The sequence below is a fragment of the Chlamydotis macqueenii genome, chromosome 17 (genome assembly GCF_036417535.1).
Source record: "Chlamydotis macqueenii isolate bChlMac1 chromosome 17, bChlMac1.mat, whole genome shotgun sequence".
NCBI lineage: Eukaryota > Metazoa > Chordata > Aves > Otidiformes > Otididae > Chlamydotis > Chlamydotis macqueenii.
The window spans coordinates 8697782-8723019 of NC_141572.1; the positions used below are offsets into that span (position 1 = coordinate 8697782).

The window sequence follows — 25238 nt, forward strand, 5'->3', positions numbered from 1 at the left end:
ATTGCTAAAGTACTTCACCTTTAATTTTCACCTTGCTTTATCGACACAGTTTATATTAGTGATCTTAGTCTGTGCTAATGTAACACTGTGTGCATGACTGCGTAGAGATTCTGCTTTTTCTGTTCAGGGGAACTTCTGCCTTCAGGTCATCATTAATAAATAGAACTTACTAAAATGTTTTTCAACAAAGACAACTGGAAACATTGCTATGCAATTAAATAGAATATACATACTTCTTGTGTAAGTCGAACAGAATGTGCTACACTCTTTTCACTGTTACTCAGATGACAGATTTCACATCTTTGCAAGTTGCACCAGCCAAAACCTCGTTAGTAAAATCAATGCTTCTGTGGAACATAACATAAAATTAAAAACTGCCATCACATCTGAAATAACCTGACTACTTGTATCTTTTGATTTCCTAACCATTTGTATGTAGTTTGTTAGCTTGGGACTGCTCGTTAGGTTTAGCTGCATACGCATGCATCCACCTGATCAGTTTTCTGGAAGATGCGTGCATCCCCTGCACACACTGTAACAGTGACTGCTTTAAGTGGTCCAGCTGTCAGCATAGACTAGTAAGATGGTTCAGTACGAATGCAGATTTATGCAGAAAATACGGTTCTTAAATTAAGCTAGGCTACTCTATAATTTTATTCACAAAATATTGTTAGCTCTTAAGCTTTCTTTCAGGCTGATTTTCTCCTTCCATTTAGGCACAGAGAGTGTACTTAGAAGGAACTGGACATTTTTCAAGTACATATTTTGGGTAAAAAAATTCCTAGCTTCACAGAATATCTGGTAGCTGCCTTTTGTTCAGAGTTGAGACCTTGCCAGCTTCGTTGCCAAGCCAGTGGATGTTCGCCAGTGGCAGCCAGCGCAGCACAATTAACATGCTCGCACGATGTCGAATCCACACAGAAACATCTGACAGTGACTGCAGAGTGCTTCTGGTTATTGTCATCGTAATGAAGCTGTTACAGCGTTGTGCTGCTTTACAGAGCCAATCGGTGTTGTATGGGTACAGTAAGATATTGATTGTAAATTGCTGTTTTCTTTTTTGAATTAAAATTTTCAACACAGGTGATTTTTAAAAAATGTTTTACTTCTAAATATTCCAGCTTCCTTTGGAGGGAGTTATTGAAAGACACTCTTAACTTTATAGTTTGACTGTACAGTAAATGAGTTTAAAACCCAGTAGAGTAGCCATGACACACATGTATTAAACATCCTTCTTTTTATAGGCAAGACCTTTCTCCTCTTCATCAAAACATTTTCAAATAGGGACCAAATGGGAGAGCTTAATTTAAGTTCTTTTCGTCTACTGTTTCAATTAAATATGACAGTGAATTGAATAGGTCACTTCAGGAAATTCAAATACAAAGCCTTGGCTAAATTCACAGCTGGAGTCTGCTCTATTTTGTGTCTTGCAGTCGATGTTGAACTTGGCTATTCACCCACAAATTAAACAATTTGCTTCTTTCCTCTTCTCTCCTTTATGTTTTAGATTCCTCCTTTCTTATCTTCTCTCCTGTCTCCTTTGGTGTCTTCTGTCCTTCTGCTCAGTTTAGGCTGGAGCCTGCTGGTCCTCTGTGCAGGGGCAATAACCTTGAATTTTGAATTTTCTCAGCCTCCAGACTGTTAATTGGATATTGACTTTGGATACCTCATGAAAAGCCATCATGTTCAATAGGGGTATCCTAAGTATACTGGAAAACAAAATTAGGTAATTCATCAGCTAAATTAAATGAAACTCCATATTAGCATATAATATAACAAAATTCCTTTTCAAAATTTGCATAAAAGGTGATCAAGTGCTGCGTTTTAATTGGGTGTGATGAATTCTTATGCACATTAGGCTGTAAAATTTTATATTACATTTTTTATAAAAGGTGTTCAGCTATAATTTTACTGCTATGTAAATTCTCAAAACACTGTTGTTGGCAAAATGTCACTTCTTATATGTGTAATATATACATGCACCTGTGTGGTATTGGGTTCTGTGTGTACCTGCTTGTTTTTCCGTTCCTAGATGTCTGTGTTTTTAATGAGAAATACTAGGAAAGTAGTGCTCGCAGCCGTCAGCAGGCTCTTGATAGGAAGATTTATTATGCGTTAACTTTAAAGAGTTAGGAATGTATAATTCATGGCTACTTGGTGGATTTTGCAGATTTCCCAGTTGTGTATTGGTAATCTGTATGACATGATGGAAAAGAAATCTTGGAAATACTGTCATTTAGGTTTGTGGCAATTAAGAAACTGCAGTTTTAATGCCACTTTTCTGTTTGATGTTTAGGAGAAAATCATACTCCTATATTAAAAACACTAAACTGTCTGTGCTGCTTATAAATATTAATTTACCAAATGCATAAAAGTCTGTGACATCTCCTGCAGTAGAACGGATTAGCTTTAATTTTACTGGCTTGTATCATAGCACATTGAAGTGAATCACTGTACATTGGCTTTTGTAGTTCTGTCTGTATTTCATAAATGTTCTTTTAATATGCCATGTCTTTACCAACACACTAATGTAGTCGAGGAAATAGATGCATGCAGTTTGCCAAAGCTAGTTCAGCCATCGGGTCCTTAGGAAATTATTTACGTCACTGTTAGCATGGAATGACTTGAGCAACACTTTATAGGACGGTGTATGTTTTCAGTCCTGACATTTTAAAAAGTCACAGTTCTTATCTATGACATGTCTGTGCCTGAGCTCTTTACAGCTTTTGTAATATTTATTTAAAATTTACTGGCAGTAACTGCCAGTACCCAGAGCATCTGTTTTGAAGGATCTGTGTATCTGTCCTGTTGACTGAGCTGTTCAGAGGGTTTTGTAACTTTCTGGGCATTCTGCCACTGCTTCTGTCCGAACTTTGTCTGCGTTTGTATCAGCTGGTTTGGTTAATGCTTGCTTGCTTGATGTTAACATGCTGATTTACATCATAATTAAGAATGAATAGGAGTTTATAAGGGAGCTCAAAGCTCATCAGTAACACAAAAATAACTAAAGATAATTGAGCGTAAATATTAGAATATCAAACAGCTTGTAGTCTGCCTCTTTTGATGGAAAGCCTATGATGGAACATTATAATAATGTAACTACATAAACAGTGTTGCTGTTGTTACGTGTGTCGTGTGGTAGCTGTGTTTGTGTCGCATCTTTAAGTGGAGAGACCTCACTTCCCGTGACTATTTCATATGTTTGGATGCACGTTGTGACAGAAGATATACCCACATACTGAGCCAGCACAGTCCAGGCTTAGTGGATCGTGCAAAGTAAGACATTAGGAAAAACTAGTGGTAGGGCAGATTGCTACAGTGCTTTCCCTCACGCGGTTTGTGTAAAAATGCTAGTTTGTCACTGGTGCATACACCTGCGATGGTGCAGCATCACAATTTGTTCCTAAGCTTGCCAGTAGTCCAGTAAGCTACCCACATTCTCACCACGTTAGAAAGAAGTTTTAGTAAGTAATTATGTTCAGTGGAGTAGGAAAAAAACGAAGTGGTGGTTGGGATGCAGTTGTGGAATTTGCTGAATGGCAAGTAATTGCTGAGAGATGCTTTACTTTGCCGTGTATTTTGCAGTGTCAACATCTTAGATGTTCTGTTAAGTTCCTTATTCTGAAAATATTTATCTTAATTAGCTACTATAGCTAGAGACTAATTGTCTAATTTCATTTTTTTACTCATTTGTTGGCAAGCGAACATAAAACTGCTCAGAATCTCTTAGCAGTGTGACTAGTTTAATTAGTTACAAGTGAGAGATAACAAGCAATTTTAAAAGGCATTACAGATTTTTTTCTCCACCTTTCTCATCTGAAAGCTGTAAGATACTTGATTAAAATCAATTATAAAAGTGTGTCACTGGAATGAAGCAGCATTTTTGTAATGAAGTACAGGTGTTTTAATAAATGTCATGTGGTCCATGCTGGTGGGTACAGATCGTGTTATCAAAGGGACAGCGACCAAGGGCTGAAGAAGGGACTGTGCAGTATAGCCGTGAGCCTCAGCAAGTTCCCGGCTTCCCAAGATTTTGGACTCAAGCTCTCAGGTGGCATCAGCCACTATAAACCAACACTTGCTTTCCCAGTGTTAGACCTTAGCCCTGTGAAGATGATGAAAATGGCATCGTCTGCCAGCTTCGGCCGTAACCCAGACAGCACGTTAGGGACTGGCACTCACAAGAAAAGGTAGAATAATGCCTGTCTTGTAAGAGGAGGTAGACCCCGTGGGTTTGAATTTACACAACTCCTGCTGATTGATCTCTGTTTTATCCACATGGATGTGTTACATTTGCAACGCAGACTCCTCCAGACCTTGATCATCTATTCTCATCTTATCTTATTGCTAAACTTTCTGGTTGCACAAGGTATTGAATGTTTTAACAAAATGTTCTGCTTAAAGAATAAAATGAAACAATTAGATCTGTATTGAAAAGACAAGTATTTTTTTTTTTCCCTGGTAATCAACACTAAATTTCCAACTACACAAATGTGATTACCACTGGAAGACCACCAGTGACAGTGTGGGTGTTTCTTTTCTGAAGTACCTGATACCTCATTATATTTTATATGTGTTTTTTTCTGAGATCTTGTGAAGTAGGAAAACGCAGTTTCTTCCCAGATGGTATGATAGACAAAGGTTAAATAGCCCACAGGCAGGCTAAAGTCGGTCTGGGTCTTACCCAAGATATCCCAAGTCAAGACAAATGCCTTAGGCTGTTTATCTTCTTGACTCTGAATCAAGTAAAAGAAAAAATACAGGTGGAAAAGAAGGCAGGAAAAATCAAGCAAAGTATTTTTTCAATAGTTTTTGTCTGTTCCAGGTGACGCTAAACAGAAATCATAAATTACTTCTGGGTTGAAAAGTGAGACTATTTTAATAAAATACATAAAATTATCCTGCTTAAGGGAAGCAGTCATGTTTTTTTAATGAGGCAAAAGCTAAAAGAAATTAGGCTTCAAAGAAACCCTCATCTTACATCAAGAGATGTATAACGGTGTTTTAAAACATTTTCAAACATTGTCTTAGAACCTACGTGGTTACAGTGGGTCTGCAGCGTTGAAGTGTTTCTCCGTACTGACCACTGATACGCTTACTTGGCCTTACTGTACCTTCCAGCCAAAGGAGGAGCGGAGCGAATGGGTGTAGTGACAAAGCTGTGTTGCGGGCTGGCAGGGGAATGGTCGTGCCATGCCTGTTTCATGGGGAAACTTCAGCCTAAGTGGAACTAAGCAAGGATGATCTGCAGGAATAGTCTACTCAAAATGTTCTTGGTCTCAGAGGAGGAGATGGGGAACCCGAGACAAAGCATCTTTCTCATTACCCGTATGAGAAATTTCTAGGATAAGAAATGCTGGAATGGGAATACTACCTGAAGCTCAACCGAAAAAATGAGATATTGAAAAATGTTGAGTTCTTTCTGGTGAACTTCAAAGGTGAATGTCTTCAGCCGTAATTTATATTACTTCCTGCTGCTGGAAGAAAAAATGTCAAATGGGATGAGGGGTATTTGTGTAGCAACAGTTGACATTTTTACAGTCACTTGATGGTATTTAGACCTGGATGACTGAAAATGCTATGGTGTATGTTTATGAAGGAAACATTTTTGGCTTCTAAATCTATGAATCAATAGAGAATTAAATATGTACTGAATTAAATTCGAAGTTTGGAAATGTTTGATCTGTGCACATACAGAAATTGAGGATTGGAATAGCTAGTTAGCCAAATGAGCTCTTCCTATGGAGTTTACTTTCTGTACTCCAGTTCTGTGGGATTTTGTTGGGGTCTCTGGTGGTGGTGGACTAGATGTCAGAAGTAACACTTCTTTGTACACCAGCGTGACTTAGGAAGGGATGGGGAACCACGGAGAGATACAAGTCATAGATTTCCACTGTATTATGTAAATATTATCAATTATTTAAAAACAATTCCCTCTTTCTACTCACTCTAGATGGAATAAAATGTCTTTTTTGTCATGTTTCTTTGTTTCTGACAGAGTTATCATCGAACCAAGGGAGAATTCATATCTTAAGCCACCACAAGAAAGGAACACGATAAAAGGTATTGTGTTTCTGCAGTTGCTCACTAATTCTCTTGAGTATTTTGCTGCTTTGTCATTATGTATATTCTTAAATTGTTGTCCTTTTTTTTTTTAATTATCTTTACATGTCTCAGAAATGCAATAGTTTGCATGCTATTGAAGGCCTACTAAAATTTGTTTTAAAGTAGTGGCAGAATGGTTGAGGGACAGAAAGAAGGAAATACCCAAGATAAGACTATGGAACTAGGACAGCAACCTCTAATTCCTTATTGCGTTGAGAGCTGAGGCATTGGCAAGGGTAAAATTCAAGTGCTAGCTGAGGAAAACAGGTATGACAGTTTTCTCTTTTGTGACTTAACACCACCTCTGATCCATGTCTCCCTTCTCCTTCTACCGTGGAGATCCTCATTTAGTCTGATTCTACCCTTAACAGAGTAGGGAATGTCTCTTACTGTGTGCCTACAGTTCTTCCTACAGCCACATTTACAGCAGGTGGACTCTAAGCGTTCGATTCCTATCCTGTTCTCAGCTTGTGCTGGTGCTTTCCTGAGGGTTTTCTGTACCTGAACAAGCCAGATCAAAGGCTCTGGTTATGTCTTGCATCCCACCTCTTCCTGCAGTAAGGGTCATACTCTTAAAATGTGTCTTCCTCTCTCCATTCCCTCCCTGCCAACTATGTCTTAGCCTTTCTTGAGATCAAAAGGCCGGTCCCTTAGTTGCTCAGAGGATGACCACAAGCATTTTCAGGTGCTGTGAATTCACCTTAGTACTTTGGTGTGTTTGTTTACAATCTGGGGGCTTGGTGGTGAATAATGGGATGAAATATTAAAGTACCCTGTTGTTGGTTTGCCTGAAATATTACTCCCTTCTGTGTACTGCTTTATTGTTCTCTGTGTAGGTGGATTATAGTTGTAGCCAAGCATTCCTCCAAAATAATCCTCTGAATAACAAGTATCCTGTTACTAATTTTTATAAAGTTCTTTCCATTTTCATTTGATTATTTTTGGATTAAACGTTGTCCTTTCTGTATATGTCAAAACTGAAAGTGTATGTAGCCCATTTAAAGTTTCAAAGCTGTTTGTAGGAAGGATTTTCAGCAGAGTTTATATTGTATTTACTGTCTGAGTTGTTTGCTACTTAGCTCTGTTACTTATATAGTCTCAACAAAATGAGTTAAAAGTGTTTATTATACCTGGAACACATTCCTATTTATACAGTGTAGGATTTTCACTTTGATATAATAGAGGGAATTTGTTTTAAACATTTCAAGGGGCTAGACGGTTAAAGCAAAATTATTATTTTTCCCACTCAGCACAGTTATCACCAGAATGGTTATTAAAAAGAGAGGCCTGAATAGAAAGTTGGTTCTTGGAGCAAATCTTCAATGATCTGGAAGAAATATTTCTGCTTCCAAATAGCTGTAATCAGGCACTAGTGATAAGTGCGTTCCTGGAAAGAATAAATATTGTTGATGGACTACAGAAGCTGCAAAAAGCATTAAGATTCAGGCAGAGATACAAAAGTAGGATAGCCTTGGAAGGGATGAGGTCAGTGTCTGACTATAGCTATCTGGACAAAAATGACCTGTCCAAAAGACAGTTGATCGTGACCCCCTAAATCCAGTACTTGCCCCAGTTCCTATTGATTTTCAGATCAAGGTCAACTTCCGCACAGAAGACGTTGTTTAAATGTGGTAGTTGTCCTCTTGAGATGGAGGCTTATGATAAGGCCAAATTGAGAACAGTTTTTATAGGGGCGGAGAAAAGGGGGAATCCCTGCAGGTTTGGTATGAGTGTTGGTGTGTTGCCAGTTCCAAGGCTGTGGTGTCCTCTGCCACCCTTTCAGCTGCATGCAGAGCAGAAGGGAGACACTGTGTCCCTGTGCTCTGCTGGCAGCCCTGGGCTTGCTGCCTGATAGGAAGCTGCTTGACTGTGTCTTCAGAGCCACTGATGGAAGAAACTTGCACAAAAATTTCCCTAATTGATATGAGAAACAGTCAAATTATTCTAGCTGAAGTTTTCCTAAAAGAGAAATTCAGCCTGAAGGAAAGACCTACCAGGGAGAACTTCAGCCCAAATGTTTAAATTTTGATAGAGATACAAGCCAATGAATAAAAAGCTCTTACAATAAAGATATGAATCTTAGTTGTGAAAATTGTGACTTGCAGTGATGTAATAGCAATAATTTTTGATAACTGTGTGAATGCAACACTTCACAGACTAAGCACAGCACTGGATTTGTTTCATGCAAGTGAAGACCTAAATGAGTAAAAAATGTTTGAGTCTGGGCTAATCGATGAGGTTACTATGGCATCGCAATTTACCCAGTGACATGAACGAGGCATGTCCTGAATATTATTCTCTGAAAGCTATTTTGACTGTAAGTTTAACCCTAAATAAGCCAATATGCTTGGCTAATAGAATAGAAATTACTTCTGAGTGATGAAGATTTCTGCTTTGAGGGTTCAGCGATGTCTGGCAGCTGAAAATAGAGAAGTTGAACTGGCAGGGTTTGTGACGTTGTTTCTGTCCCTCAAACAGGCGGCAATGCTCTGGAGCAGGACGTTTTTGCAATGGGTAACAAAGACTGTTCTGCTGAGAGTTGTTACATGCCAAAATCCATGATATGGAATGATGAGTATCTCAGAGACTGTCATTAAAATGTATCTTTTTTTTCCCCCCTCCCTTTATATATTTATGTATGAACTAGATGATTATTCAAGACATCAGATGAGCTAAATACTTCTATTTTGCTTAGATATTATTTATTAGTTCTCAAATGCATGTTTGTCTTGTAACACTAAAAAGCTGTGCTGTTAATCAGCACAAACTTGGATTGCATCCTAACCTTACAAGGGTAAAATGAACTTGGATTGCGTTTTAAATTTACAGATGCTGAAACCATGAAAGATCTATCACCGCCAGCTTTGAATCTGCACATACAACTGCAGAAAGCAGATCTCTAGTTTTGGTCTAATGGAGTGGGTTTTCCTAGTACCTCAGGCGTCCAGATTTAGCTTGGTGAAAAGAATTGTTGATTCAGAAAGGAGACAGAGGTTTGTGGAGAGAATTAGAGCGGTGGGCCTCATTCTATTTCTTCCCCCTTTTTGTATGGCTTTAATCTCCTCCTCATTGATACTGTTCCCGCGTTAAAGGAAGATAAGGTCAAAATCTGTTTGTTTTTAATGAGAGGTTGAAATATTGGAGAGTAATGCAGTAGGATTGGTTAGTAAGCAGCTAAAAAAATTCATTTGATTTAGTAGCTTCAAGAATTAAACACAAATATTGACATTTTTTTTTCTCCTGTCTATACTAATGTTTTCAGTTCCCTGGTGCATCAGTAGAGCAGCCACATAACCCACTGGATATGACTACGAGGGTTAAACAAGACGTGTGTTAGAAAAACAGGAGAGAGTTTTTTGTTTTGTTGTTGTTTTGTTGTTTGGTTTTTTTTTTTCCTCCTGAAAGTAGTAGAAAAACCACAGGGAAGATGATTGCTCTGAACACTTCAGAACTGTGATTTTTTTTTTTTTTTCTTCCCCCTAGCAATGACAATTTATTTATTGGTGTAAAATGCTATGGGAGATATTAAGTATTTGATTCAGATAGGTTAAAGGATCTATTCACTTTTGATGCATTTATTTGCATTAATCTTAAAAGTAGTAATTGGAAATGCCCTCATAAACCCTGATATTGGGGCCTTAAAATTAAAACATTTGTTATACCCAGGGATGTAGCTATGCAGTTTTATTAGCCTTTCTTCTACTGTAATCTATGGATCTCATTTAGCTGCACGCAGCCCTGTTCTTCTGAAACGTAGAAAGAAGGAAATCTCTCAGTGGCTTGAAATCAAATTATCTCTCTGTGTTAATCTACATGTAAAACATCTAAGCCTACTTCTTTAAAGGAAAATCGTTTACTGATACACAAAGCTAGACTGTGTGCTTTGGAAACCAGAATTAAGTGCTCTTGTTTTTTTATCTGCAGAGTACTATTTATAGCATCAATTAACTCCTCATGGTTGGGATAAGTCATTTGACACATCTGTTACTGAGCTTCAACACTCACTGTTCTGTGGGGTCACAGTTGGATTTTTTTTTTTCCACTCCTCTTAAACTGTGGAGTGAAATGATGATTTCCTAACTAACAGCAGTTAATTTAAATACTAAATATTAAATATTAATTTAAATAAATCCACTGACACCGTTACTGCGGTGTGTGGGATAGGTGACACAGGCTGTTGGTCTACCTCGCTGCATGGCTGACCTGATCTTTGTTGCTTGCCGTTCTGTTTATTTTATCTGTTAGAAGATAGTGCAATAGTGTCTTTTATGAAAGCATCATTATGACCATCTGCAGGATTTTCCAGCCTTGCTGTAACATTTCAGTCGCTCCATCTTGCCAATGAGAAACTGATCTGGCTATGGAAATTGCTGCCTACCCACTGACTCTTTATTCCTGCATTTTGTGCAATTAAGATTTAATGTTTGTAAATATATGGCTGTTCTCAGCTGTAGTTCCCCACATACAGACAGTTTCAGACTGCAGTCCTGTCAGCAGCTTTTCTCTTAAAATAGAAGCCATTTTACTAAAATTCAAAACATGTAGAAGCCAAGAAGAATGAGGATATTTGTATATTGTTTAGTGAAATGTTTGAAGTATTCTGTGAAAGTAATTGCATAAGGTTATAACGGTTTGTTCCTATGATTGGCTTATCTGTTGCCAAATTGGATTGTGTATTAATGAAGTCAAGCTTTAAATTAGTAGGGGAGGAACTAGGGAGTGAAGCCATGAACTATGCTGCTTTTGCTCTTTATCTTTTTCTCTTTCTCATTGAAATAGCCTTGTTCTAAGAATAGTCATATTGATTTTTGGTGCCTCTGCTCGCGAGGTAGCCTCTACATTAAGGAAATATTTCTGTGGACAATGAGATCAGACCCAGTCCCTCCATACAACCCTACGCAGGCAGCAGTGCCTTGATAGCTAACTTAATGGCTGATACTATCCAGCACTCACATAGGCTGCGTGAGGTTCCTTTCCTAGCTGCTTGGAAGACAGTATTCTAGTAAAATGGCTACAGTGGAATTTTCTACTCAGTAAAATTTGCACAGATTGCCTGTTCCTGCTCGCAGCAGAAGCAGAGCGGCTAAAGGATCTATTGATGTGGGTGAGAACCAGATGGGGGTCAGAGGAAGTAGTCAAGATTGGTATATACAGCTTCTGCTAAAAGCAGCTATGAGAATACTCGGAAACCTGAATATACATGAATCAGGAAAGGGCCACAAAGTGCAATCCATTTTTAAGTAGAACTCCGTATTGATTTCAGTGGGGGAGACCTTTGAAAAATCAATGGCATGCAGCAGCTTTAGGATGCAACAACACGTGTTCTAGGGTGTTCGAGTGATTGGCCTATGAACTAATCAGGCTGGGAGCAGTCACGTTTGGAAAGTTCCGAGGCAGAAGAAAAGGCATCAGAGGTTTGAGAAACAGCAAATTTACCATTCATATCCCAAAAGAGATAGCAAAGTATGATCTTGTTTGTTCTAGCTTTATCTTCAAACCTGCATTTTACTAATATAGAAAAACAAAAAAAAAAAAAAAGGAAAATATAAAAGTTTCTGAGGATATGTAAACATAGGCCTGTTCATTATAATGTACAGTATTAAGCAAATGGCATTGCTGAAATCATAAAAATATTCTGAATTTTTCCGTGAGATATGCGCATGCCATTCAGCTCAACTGGTCACTTCAGATTTGGCTTCTTGACATGGGAGGGAAATACTGTCTTCCAAATGCTACCCAACTAAAGTACATAAATAGAAATTAAGTTGTGCAAAACAGTGATTCTCTTTATGTAGAGACTGAAGTATTAATGATGCCAGTGTTTTCATGGTCATGGCTGAGTTGACAGAATGAACACTTACTGACACAGAATAATAGCAAGGGATTCTGACTGCCACATTCAAATCCAGCAGAACCATACTGAAGTCAGAATTCAGCCATCTCTACGTTGTTCAGTCTTTTGATATTTACAAGATTTAAAAAAAAAAAATTCCATGTAGACGCTCAGTTGAAAATACATGGGGAGTGTTTGTTTACACAGAGAATTTACAGTGCACAGTGTGAATTTACAGGCTATCACATACCCCATTAAACCGTAGTGTGGACACTTCGTAGGTGTGAGGTGACACGATGCTGCTTTGCTGTGCTGTTTTATGCTTAATTAACACGAACACTGGTCTTTGAAGGAAGCGTGGCGTAACGAATGCTCTGTGATGGCAGAGTTCAGCTTACTCAGTGCAGACAAGTTCTTAGGTCCTGGAGACCAAGAGCTCTGCTTCAGAAATGTGCTGGGACGCTCTTCTGGTCTATAAATGAGAAATGGAGAACGGAGAAATGGAAATTTTTTACATTGGGTAAAAGTAATCATAGGCTAAAACATTTACTTTAAAAATTGCCCTTGTAAAAATATTTCAATTTGAAGTTTAATGCATTACTGAATTATTTATGCCATTATATGTATGCAATTGTTAGAAAGGTGTTCTGTATTGCTCTAATCTATTTTCCTTTCCATTTGGAAGTACAGGATGGCAATTGAAATGTATCTTATTAGGGAAATAGAGCTACAGTATAATTAAAGCCATGTAGGCACAATGTATCACCAAGCCCAGAAAACACTGCATGAAATTTTGGAAGGAAAACCCAAAAAATTCCTAGCAGCAAAGTGCTGAAGCGAGGAATCATTACTGGAGGGAAGCTGTAGAAAGGTGGCTGCTGCCATTTGAACTTGCACTGATTAATCCATGAAAGAGATGGTATTAGATATAAGAAAATTCTGTATTATTTTTTGCTGAGAAGTGTATTTTTTTATAAGTTAATACAATATGATTCCAGTGCTTTTGACTAAGAGGTTAATTAAAATATTAATGTCTACATGGACTGGGAACCGTTACAAGAACACTGGAGGTGCTGTGGTGCGACTGACCGGAGCCAGTTCTGGAGCGAGTGCAGTGCTGGAACTGTATTGCACGTACAAAGATGTCTGTCTGGATTCTTTTGCTGGTGTTGCCAAACCCAGACTGTAGTAGGATATTCTAGAAATTTATTTGCATATTTTATTTATTTCTACAAAATTATTCCTGCTGGATGATTGGATGAAATTTCCTACTGATGTAAAACCTCAAGTATTATATCTTGACATTTTTTCTGCAAAGTAGAACTGGTGAACTACAATGTTCATTGCTGTGTCCTTAAGAGCCAAAGTTCCTTCGCAAGGAGTTTTCCTGTGAGCATTTCCTCTGCCCTTGTTCCTTCCCTCGTTTAAGCCTTGTTTCACAGACTGCTTCTGTCCAAAGGAACAAAAAAAAACCCTGACCAGCTCTTTTTTTTTTTTGTTTCTTTTGACACCAACACAGTATGTCTGTCTGTGCCTATGAGAGAAGTATATTGAAATAGCTTTCTTTGTGAATTCCTCATTGCTATTCATTGGTGGAGATTGTCACGTAAGGGTCAAATTAGAGCTCAGTCAACCAGAGCAGCAACGACAGGAGCCAGGCTCAAGATAGATTTTGCCATAAGGTCTGAGAAGCAGTTTATTTGGCATGTGATATGTTTTATATATATATTTTATTTTCCAAAGTGTTGCTCTTTTGTCTGTAGAAACTGAATTATGCTTAATTTATTCCCTCTGGTCATTTACTCGAGAATTAGTCTTTCTCTCACGCTGCCTCCTGACTCTGATCTTTGGGCATAACTTTCCAGAGTTTTGTTGTATCTAGTAAGTTTTGAGCATAGAATTTACTTGTGTTAGTTTAAGAAAAACGAGTTTTCTGGCCTGATGGTTCCATGCCCTTTGAGATTGGATCCATGCAAAGGAAGGTTCATATTTCTGGTAGTTTGGCTGAAACACAAGAAATTGTGTTTATGCTGGCTTCAGGAAGGCAGGCTGTACCTGGTCAAGCATAAAATCTGCTGGGGCAAAATTGCACTCTGAAAATGTTCTAAAACATTGGAACCAGCACAGGGAGTTTGTACTGGCTCTGCATTCCATACCATGTGGTTGCAGCATTTTTGATGTGGTAGTACGTTAAAACTGGATATAGTGCTTCATAGAACCGTGCCTTTGCAAAATGGATTCTGGTCTGTACGTTTTCCAACAAAAACAGGTACTAAATTTGCAGTCGCTGACCCAGAGAAGTTTTAGTGCTAAATGTTTTAAGACAAAACAGATCAGAGATTTACAGAGCTACACACATGACCTGATACCCCAAAAACTACTTTCCCTTGGGTTTCGTACAGGATGATTACAGACAGGTAGAACAAACGAAGTGGCTGTAAGCTGTTGTGCGGCATGCATCTTTTAGAAATGAACGTACCCTCTCGAACAGGTCTCTGAAATAATCTTGAGCCATTTGGAGGCTCGTACATCAAACGTGGGGGCCTAAAGCTGTGTCCCTAAGTAATTATTCTAATTTCTGAGAGTGTCGTGTTAGATTTCTATGTTTTCAAATGTTTGGCTACAATATCCACTTTTGTAGCATTCAAAATCCTCGTTCCAGTCAAGAGTTTTCCCTGATTTAGGACATTAACAGTAAGTCTCCCAAGAACACGAAAGTATTGATCACTGCTAACAAACCAGATTAACCAAGGTGTTTGGTTTTTTTCCTTAGAAGTCTCAGGATTGGCCTGTCTGAATATTGTTTCTTTTCCCTCCAATTTAGGAGGAAAACAGTATAATAAATAATTTATACAACATAGTGAGGAGAACCTGGGGGATGACTGTGTACAGAAGAGGCTGTAATACCTTATTCACTAACTCTGTCTTCTCTTTCCTCTCTCTTGTAGCTGTTTCTGCTTGAGGCTGCTCTCCGGCTTTGTCTGTACTTTTCTAGTCTTAGTGGGTGATGTCACAGTGGCTCTAACGTTCAGACCCAGTAACCTACTAGGTGTGTATTGCCTGGTTTTCTCTGCATGCTTTCCAGTATTGCATGGGGGATAACAGCCGTTTTATGCTACTCATCTCCTGTGGCACTTCAGGGTGAAAATATGAGGAGCATGCATTATACTTCAGTTCCATAGACTATTTAAGCCACATTTTTGCTTTTATTCTAATGGCTTGCTTTCCTGTAAAACCCCACAGCTACTATGCATGCTCACAGGCCTTCACGTTTGCTCCTACAGCTGCTGATGTGCTGTCTGTACAAGCTTCTTGTTGCTCATCGTCAGCAGGACCTAGTGGAATTGGGCTGGGAGAGAGCAGTAGTGGGTCAGCTATGCTCAGTATTTGGGACCCGAGAAATCTCTTGTGTGCCCCAAGAGCCACTTCCCCTCCCATGGAGAGAAGCCTCTGTGATGTTCTGTACCTGCCTGGTGGACACTACTCTCTTCAAACACAGCTCACTCAGGTCTTAGGCAGGCAGAATACTTTGAAAAGTGCAGGGGATTTGAGATTCTCCAGGACTGTTAGGATTTAGGTGCCCAAATCTCATGGAACTTGACCCCCTTTAATCTCAACGGCTCTTTAAAAACTCTTGACTATCAGCTACATCCAACATTAGCAAAATTAGTGTGCGAAGTTAACCTCCTTTTTTCGCAGAGTACCAAGTGACCCTAGACTTGTCAATGTTTCCAGGAGCCTTCAAACTTGGGCATGAGCTGAGGTGTTGAGAGTGTGTAGGACCCCCTTTTGGCTCTTTACACGGGGGCGATTTTCGTCCCTATTGAGCACTTAAGCTGTATTGACTTATAGGAGGCCTTTTGATGCATTAGTTCTTCATGTGAACAGTCAGAAAAAAACCAGATCCTCTTACTTTGCTCTAACTGTAATGCAACACTAATATATTTAGAGTCATGTAGGCAGGAGGGAGATTTGCTGCTGTCAGCGTAGCATCTGACACTCTGTAGGCAAGTGTTTGCTGTGTTTAGAAGTGCAGCCTAAGGAATAATCTTTACCTAGCTGCTATAGGTCTAGTATTTTCATTTATTTATACCCTTTTCAATGCACTTCAATTTATTTACAAATGGTAGCAAATTACAAGTGGCAGCCTAAGTAACTAACTCATGAGTCAGTACTTTTATTTTTCTCCTCTAGTCTAGACTGCTGATAATGTAAATTGTTGAAACCCTGGGTAAATAATTGGCACTGCAATCAACAGCAAGCAAGTATTTATCTGCTAATAAAACATTTGAAATGCATAAGTCTGTCTTTGTCCAACACTTCTTCAAAGGCAGTTATTGGTCCTGCTGCTATTTCTGCACAGCAATTAGGATTTTTATGGTCACTAATTGTACATCTGAAAATTTATACAGTTTATTTTCTGCCTGTGTTTTTCTTTGCACAGAGAAAAGCAGCACAATATTTATGTGTCTAAGGAGGTTAACGTATTTTCTGCGTGGAGATCTCTGTAGCTCTCTAGCGATTTGTACCATTTATAGAACCCGAATTTTCTAGGTTCTCTCATGTGTGGCATCAAGGGCTTATAACTCATTAAGGATTTTCTGAATGGGATCTTGGTCGCATTCTCAGAATGTGACTTGAAAGTTATATACCAGCTCAGTCATCAACTGTGACTTTTATTACTAAAGCTGTTACTGCTTCAGAATCTGTATTAGAGGGGGTGCTGCTTGATTTTTCATGCTGCTATTGCTACTGCTTTTCCTTAAAACAGAAATCTGCATTATATATTCTAAACTGAATCTATTTTTTAAAAATCTAGTTACTGTAGTTTACATCTTGTCATCTTCTTTCTACATCCCTACTTGATCCACTTTTTGAAGTCAGTCCGTAGAAATAGCCATCCTCTTGGGCCCCCAAACGATAACGGCGATGTCGTATCATCGTTGCATGTGAGAAAGCTGTTCTAGCTGCAGACAGCGAACTGCTGCGGGGAGCGATTGAGGAAACTTGAGTTCCTGCTCTGCAGCACCTCTGAGGAGCCTTTCTCCATTCATGAATCCCTGGCCCATTCTGACTCTTCTTCTTTTGGTTTTTTGTTTTTGTTTGTTTGTTTGTTTGTTTTGTTTTTTTCTTTGGGCCTGGACCGTCCCCTCATTTGAAGTGTATTTGGATCTGTGTGTCAGTCAGGCTGCTCCTCTGCTGTAGCATAAGGGCGGTGATAATTAGTAACGAGATAGCTGTCTTTAAGAGTATATAGTTAGAAATGCCCCCCACGCCAACCCCCACATATGTTTTTTCCAAGATACGACTAGTGCCTGGGTCTGTTAAGCCCCACTTCTGTCACACTCCCTCTAAGGAGTCTGTGAGCATGTCTGCACTACTGGGAGGAAAAACAACACACAGAGCTGTCTCCGTCTGTGCAAAGCAGGGAAGCGCAAAAGCAGAAGCATGCAAGTTGGCTGCACGTGAGCCAGCTTAGGTCCAAGGAGTCTGGCTGTGTTTATGTGTAGCTGTGCCAGGGCTAAATCATGCTGGGAGGCAGCAGGTGAGTCACGCAGCCCTGTTCTGCAATATTCAGGCTTCCCGTGAGTCGCGCTGTCCTTGTCCGTGGCTGTGATTCTCCAGTGCACTCTGTGAAGGTTTTGTAGACTTGTAATAATGTAGCAAAACAAGGTTCAGAGTGGAAGGTCTCTAAAGTCGGTAGCTTGATCTATATTTGGCTAGTTTGCAACATCTGGAAAACCCTTTGGTGGTTTTTGGTTTTCTTTCACAATCTCAACAGAAGTTAAATGAATGCATAAATGAGAAGTCACTTCTGCTTACTGATCTAAAAACGTGAAAGGCTCAAATCATGGTGATGTGTAACCATTATGAGATTAATACATGGGAGTCCTCATACTGTTTCCAATGTGATTTCATATCACCCTGATTCCTTTCAAAAGCAACTCCCTAGGAGCTAACAGTGAACCACAGAGGTATTGGCAGGTTATTTGCGGTGAAATCAAGGTGTATGTCATTGGTTTGGGATCTGTTACTTCTACCCAATGTCTTCTGGGACTGTTGGATGATTTTAACCACATACAACAAAAGAAGGTACACCTCAGGCCTACTTATGAGTTTCCAGCAAACTGTGCGAAAACATGCAGCTTAGTATCTACTAATATCTCTCTTTTGAGAATATAACCGTGTATGACCATGTTAGCGTTAGGTACCAACAAATCAGCACAGGAGAGAGATCTGATAAATGTAACTGCCACTGAAAAAGCATCAGTCGAGAGAGTGTGTCCTCTAAGGGAACAATGAAATGCAAAGTTTGAGAAAACCAGGGTTTGGTAACACCAGTGCTCATGGAAATCCTTGTTGATCAATGGAAAACAAAGAGTCTCTGGCAACAGGAGGAATCACTGTTGATTTGCACATCAAGTAAGAATTTTTAGGGACTTAACTCTTAGTGCAGAATATGAATTGTTTCTGAGTTACAGGAGCTGGAGAAAATTCTGCCTCTGTGCTTACCTCAGAGGTGCTGCGAGTAGTTTAGCAGAACATGGTAGTAAACTAGTTACTTGTTTAGCTTTAGTTGAAACCACCATTTAAGCTTATATTATTTTGCTGATTTTATACTTACGGAAACATTTTAACTGATGTTCACATGATAGATCTGTGGAATCAGTGGGGAGTTTACTGCATGCACCATACAGATGGAGACAGGGTTTTGAATTGAATACTTTATACCCCTGCTAGAGAAGACATCAGGCAGAATAGATACTCCATCTAGCTGGTTTCTGAGTTCTTTTTCCTGCTTTGAGGGACAAGCAGTCCTGTTTGTTTTCCATGGAAGATGTTTGATTTTGCCTTTTAATTTGCATTATTAGCAAGCAGCTGCATGAAGGACTGTTTCATTGGCTCCCATGCTGAACTCATCAAGCACATTTCAACTGCAATTGCACTGTCCGCATTTAAAAATATTTTCCATATTACAATGTACTCCTATAATTTAAAAATGAATACAATTTCCAGCTACTGTTTGCTAAATTTGGGGGGGCTCCATTCACTGGGAACAAATGGACACAGCTGTTTTCTTGTACCATGAAGTTTTTGTCTTTAACAATGTTAAACTTCTCACTTCTGCTTTTAAAAATAAAAATTCCAGGTGTCTACAGTGAGAAGGGTTGTGCTCCTCATCCCCTCCAAAGCCGTATCTTTTTTTTATATAGTTCTTTTAAGTACATTATTATTTGCACAGTGAAATTAGCTTTGCAAGAGGGATGAAAACCCCTGTCAGAGCAATTTTAGCAAAAAGATCAAAGGAATTAAATATAAATTCTCTCCAAGGTGAGCATGTGGTTTTTTCTTTTTTGAACAGCGAAGCCTTGGATTAATTACTTTTAATTGAAAATCAAATCAATGGATGGAAAGGAAGTATTTTCAAAAAGCAATGCATTTTGCTTCTTAGAGTGAACAGTATTTTAGTAGGGTGACTAACAATGTGCATTTTTATTCTTAACCTCTGACCTGTGCCCTCCCCACCCCTTTGCCTAACCCTTTCCGTTTGCCCTGGTCAGTCAACAGGCAGGAGCATTTGAAACCAATCATGGATGACTATGATATCAGGTCTGCTGCCAGCATTTTAGCATCTGTTAAGGAGCAAGAAGCTCGTTTTGAGCGGCTTACCCGTGCACTTGAGGAAGAGCGGCGCAATGTCTCCTTGCAACTTGAGCGTGCCAATCAGCCCGCAGACCGAATGAGCATTTGCAACATTGGCAATGGTCAGCCACTGGCAACCGCCTGGCAGCAGCTTGTACTGCAGGTAACAGCCTGCTCGTTTCACCTGTTGCTAGAGTTCACCTATTCCAGAATTTCCCATTCCAGAAAGTCAGATGCATCTTGTTCGTTGTCAGCGTTTCATTCCGTAGCTTGTCTCTGATACCTCAGAGTTGGTAGGCTTCATCAATTTATTTGGTAGCTCAGACTTCAGAGCCTTGGCTTAGAAGTTACTCTTACTTCCTCTTAGCTCATGGGATACTTTTAAAAATGTACGCATCCTTGAGCATTAGACCTTGAAGAGAGATCTTCACATACTCCTTTAGGTCTCTGCACTTGCTGTAAGTATGGCGATTGAAAAACAAGGCTGAATCATAATCTCCATAGCAAACAAAATTTCCATTAGAAATAGTTGGACTTTGAATAGAGGGAACAGCATGAAAAGCAGGGATTTCCCTCCTGTGAAGTCTTATTGTTTGTGTAAGGAGGACTTCATAATTTGTTTCTCATGTTTATTGAATTGATAGACTTTTTTAATGATGCAAACTGGCTTTGTGGTAGCCTTACATTTCCAAATATTGTTTTACTTGATATATGTTCTTTAACTGTTTAAATGTGCAATGATAAACAACTTACATCTCTGAATTACTTAAACTAGCAAGTCACTCTGGCATGCAAGGTAAGTCATGCAGAAGCAATGGTACCGTTTGTGAACGTCTGTTTCCTAAGAAAACATTGTTCAATTCAGCGAGAAACTCCAGGCTATGGGGATTCTGAAAGTTGTTTCCCAATTATACCAGACTGTTTTACAATTATATCTGCATTGAGCTGCATTCAGACACACTTTACATTATATCACGTTAGCACAGCTTTTCTGTTAACAGCTGCCATGTTTCTGTATGTGTAGATGTTTGAGTATGGGACTTCATGGGAAAGGAGCCGGCTGCACTGGTTAGGCTGAAAGCATGACAGCAGCTAGGTGGGAGCTGTAGGTTGTGATCCTCTTGCTTAGCAGCTGGGCTGGGGAGAGGGGAGATGTGCTAACATCGTTTTTTCTAGAAAAAAGGACACGTTCACCTTCACTTTTTCTGAATGACTTTGTGCTAAGTGCCTGATTAATAGCTACAGAATGAAATTCCTTATCCACAAAACTGATGAAGCATGCGTTTTCTGTAGTGTTATGGCCTAAGGTTTAACCGCTTCCAAGAAGATGTAATAAAAGAGTTTAAGTTACTGGGGTCTACGTGACTCTTACAGAGAAACAGCCCCTGTTAAGTGACTCCATGCTGAATCTGTGCACTCTCAGCTTATTGCCACTGGAGCAGGGGGGCAGGGAGCTTCCATTCATAAATAATTAGTATGGAAGTTTTTAGAGTAGCTGGTATATGAAATAAAATGGTTGATTAGCTAAAAATGTACAGCTAAGAATTAATGTAAGGTTATTTGTGTGAATTTTCATTTAATGTACTGAGGGCCAAATTCCTCCTTGATTTACTAGAATTAATTAAATAGTGTTTAAATGAAGGATGAAACCTATACATTCAGTCTTATGCAGACTATATAATTATTTCATCTTTACTATGATATATTGCATTTCATTGTTAAGAGCACACAAAGCAAAAGGCACTCTCCACTCTGCTGTCTGTGAGGATTGCTCACGCGCTAGAGGGACACGCACCGTCTCTGAAGCTGTGTTTCAGTGAGGACTGACTGATTTCTGCTTATCGCCCTGTTCAACCTTTTGTCGTAGGCAGTGTTACAAAATAAGTAGCAGCTTTGCCATTTTGAAGTTGCATAGGTGATTATATGTAATCTAGTTATTCTGAGTAGAATTTGGGCAAAAAAATGAGGGTTAACTCCATTTTATGAGAATGCCAAATAATCTTTAATAATCTCCACAACCAAGCAGCAGTTTTCCGTGTTGTTTGATTGTCAAAGTGGAATCTGTCAAAGGGATTTGTTAGGGAAGTGTGCGCAGTCAGGGCTTTGTTAACAGTCTCTCCCAGTACTTTTTTGTAATACATGCTTCCAAACTTATTCTCTTCTTAGAGAAGAAAATTAAGCTCTTTTTTTTTTTTTTTTTGTATTTTAGTAAAGGAAAAATAGTATATAGGCGATGTGCCAAAAGTGTAAGAGTTTTCTGAAGTCCTCAAAAGACAAAATCAAGGTCTTACGCAAATATTGAGTCTAATTAATTAATTCTAGATTTTTTTCCCAGCTACTCTTTTTTTTTTTTTTTTTTTTTTAACACCACCTTTAAACTCATTCCACAATAATAGCTCCTTTTCCCAGGCAGCCTGTTTAGCCACTTCCTTCACGTCACTTGCTGACGAGTCCTGCCTGCTCAATGTGCATTTAGAATGCTCGACTGGAACGTGTGAACTGCGGTGCACTTGCTGACATTTGCTGGGAGCATATATGGCATTGTGTCTTTTGGCCCCTAATAAGACATACCAGATCTGCAAGTGAGGTCAGGGATGTGCTGTAATTGCCAAAAAACGTGTGCCTAGACTTCCTAATTATACATTAAGAAAGTGTGGGGGGATTTTTCTCATAAGTATCTTAAAGTTGTTTTTACTGGGAGAAGTTGATTACTTGAACAATCCAAATAAATCATTAATGATTTATTCAAATATTAATTAGAAATAGCTGAGATTATTATTTAATGGGAATTTTTTCCAGAGAAGGGGTTTCTAGGAGATACTGTCCTCACAGTAAGAGGTCCTAAATGTTGCTGAAGTGTCTCCCATTAATATTAGAGTCTTTTATTGAAGTAGCAGCCAAAACATTCCTGTTTTGATAGCCCCTTGTAGAAGGCAGTGCCTGCCAAACCTTCTGGCTGTCCAGAGGTTTTGTCCCTGTGTCTCCTTCCTGCAAGACGGAATAATCAGCTACTGCCATATGGACAGCCAGCTTTCCCCAGCACCGTTTCTGGTGAACAAGTGGGTGACTGTAACTTCTGCCTATGCAGCTTCCCAGTCTTAAAGGCTGGCGTCAATTAGAGGGCATTGCTGAGTGTACAGCCGGTGACCTGAATTAGGGTGTTTCAACTCCAGAACTTCTGGAAGATGTGCGACATTATACATGCATTGCTGCAGATTTTGAAGTGGTCAAATGAAGTGCTCTTCCAGGCTAAGAACTCTGAACAAAAGGTCATTAGTTACCTAATGAAAACTTTGCATTACTCTAAAAAATGTAACATTTAATGAAATTTTAATCATAGAGCTTTTATCTGGTTAATAAAAATCTCCTAAAAATCTTTCCAGCTTTTATGGATGTTCTTGAATTTGTTCCCTGCTCTGGCCATTGCTGTTTGTTTCTGAAAGTGAAAATCTGGTTGTACTAAAAAGAGCAGAGCTGTCTGTAGATGTGTACTTGTGTTTGCTTCTCTGATTTTTTCAGTAAAGAATGTGGGGGGAAAAAAAAAAGTTGGTCTTGTTATAGTATCCCAGGCTGTGGGAGTCTTGGCAATCTTTCCCTTCTTTCCAGTTTACCAATGCAGTCATAGTCCAATAAGCTTCTAAGTCACTGGTGAGTAGCACCTATTATGTGTCTTCTACATGTTAAAGTATCTAGTTGATCACGTTTTTACAAGCTTGATAGATCTTAAAACTCTTCATGTGTGAGGTATTTAACCTACCTGGTTCTATTTAATTTCTTTTGAAATCAGCCTTCTGCTGCTCTTCACAGTGGGAGCTGATTTTGGACAGGGAGAAGATACCAAAGTGCATGCGCAGGGTATGTACTATAGTGAGGTGACTGCACAGACCTGCAGTATCATCACTAGAGAGCTAACCATTGAGAGCAAAGCTTTTTAATAATAAAGAATATTCTTTTTTTAAAGTTTCATTAAAACATCAGACATGTGAAACTTATTAAACACAAGCCTATATCCTGAGTTGGTTTAAACTGGCGTGGCTCCATAGGTTTCAGAGAAACTCTGTCAAATCTGATCAGCTGGGGAGCTGAACAACAATGTTTGCATTCAAAGATTGTTTCCTCATTGGTACATACTGACAGTTTCCATTCCTGTTAATGTTTCATAACCAACATACAGTACAGTATTCAATAAACCTATTTTACCAGCACCTACACTGTAATAATACTTTGACTTCAGTGATCTTACAGTGACCTATAGGGATGTGAGAGGGGTTCCCATTATAAAAAAGGTAGGTATTCTCCTCCTTACAGGTGGGAAAGCTGTGGGAGTTGCCAAATCTCACATGATATTAATAACAGAAATCAGCCCCTTGCACGCTGGTGCAGAGCCTGTCTTACCAGATTGACTCTTATGCCTGTAAGAAGTAACATAAATTGATCTGATGAGTCTTTGCATTGACAAAATCATGCAATAATAAAAAATAATTTCATTTGACTGTTACTTTCATTCTTTTAGGTTCCCTGTGGTGAATTTGTTGGGGTGGTTTTATGTTTGCGTTTTTAGATGTATCAACTGGTGCATTCAGCTAAGGAGATACTGGATAGATTAAACCCAGAATGGAGACTGTGTGTGTGCGTATCTATTAGCGTAATATAGACAGAGATATTCCCACATGCTTTTTAGAAAGCCTGTTATTGAAAAAGCCTGTCAGCATAAATTCACCCTGGTGTACATTTTTTTTTCTCAGAACGCTGTTTTTGTTTAAAACCTGGTCATATTAAATCGGTAGCCTTGTTGCAGGTTTTACAGAATTCTGCTGGAATTTATATAATGCTTTTACACATTGAACAGTAGTTCCCATAAGAAGGAAGCCCCGTTACAGTCCTGATGCCGCAGAATTGGTAAAGGCTGCCAAGGAGTAAACAGTGACTGAAGACGGGCTGTGGGCTTTGTGTGTGCCTGCTGGATGTCTGTCAGTCAGCAACGCGTGCCGAGAGACTTAGGACTGCAACTCTGATTTAAATCAGTTTTAATGACTAGTTCCTTTGCCCAAAAGGAGTGATAAAATAGCTTCTTTTGTTTCCAAAGCAAAGTACAAGTTTTGGATCATGTTTTGACTTTAAACTTCAGCCAGCCTCACTGATAAATTTTTGACGCCACGTTAGGCCAGCAGCTTCAAAGGTTTCATCCTGCCAGCATGTTCTGCTTTTGCACACCACGTAAGAATCAGGCTTGCTGAGGTTCTTAATGGTAAAGTGTGAAAGTGCATTGCATGGGCTTCAATTTCTAATAATCAAACCAAGCTGAATCAGCATGATGTGATAGCAATGAATAGAGCTTAATATCTCGTATTTATGTGCTGTTACACCTAGTGATGTACATCATTGTACAAGCTTCTCACTTGTAAGCCAGCCCTGTGCGTGGTTGTGCAGTTGCAGTAGTTAACATGGCATCAATAAGGCGCTGGAGGCAGAACTGAGCTTGTTTGTACCTTTTGTAATACTGTACGCAATAATTTGGTCCCTTAGAAGTGACTGAGGCAGACTTCTCTGAAATAGGGCATGTGATTATGCCATTTAGAAAGGCTTGTTAATGATTCACTGAAGCCTGCTCTACAGTTATTTTGTACTAGCTTAACTATTTCACTACAAATTTGGA

At 39.1% G+C, this 25238-nt stretch overlaps 1 protein-coding gene across 2 annotated transcripts in view; it reads left to right on the forward strand.

Annotated features, from left to right (window-relative positions):
- Positions 1 to 25238, forward strand: part of ARVCF (ARVCF delta catenin family member) — a 271742-nt gene that overhangs the window by 83441 nt on the left and 163063 nt on the right. Inside the window, exons 2-4 of one of the 2 annotated variants that reach the window (XM_086761839.1) lie at positions 5999 to 6063; positions 14887 to 14987; positions 19501 to 19745. In XM_086761839.1, coding sequence (XP_086617965.1) covers positions 19530 to 19745 — 216 coding nt within the window. In that variant the 5' untranslated portion in view covers positions 5999 to 6063; positions 14887 to 14987; positions 19501 to 19529. The remainder of the gene's footprint in view (positions 1 to 5998; positions 6064 to 14886; positions 14988 to 19500; positions 19746 to 25238) is intronic. The other variant, XM_086761841.1, reaches the window with a different exon arrangement.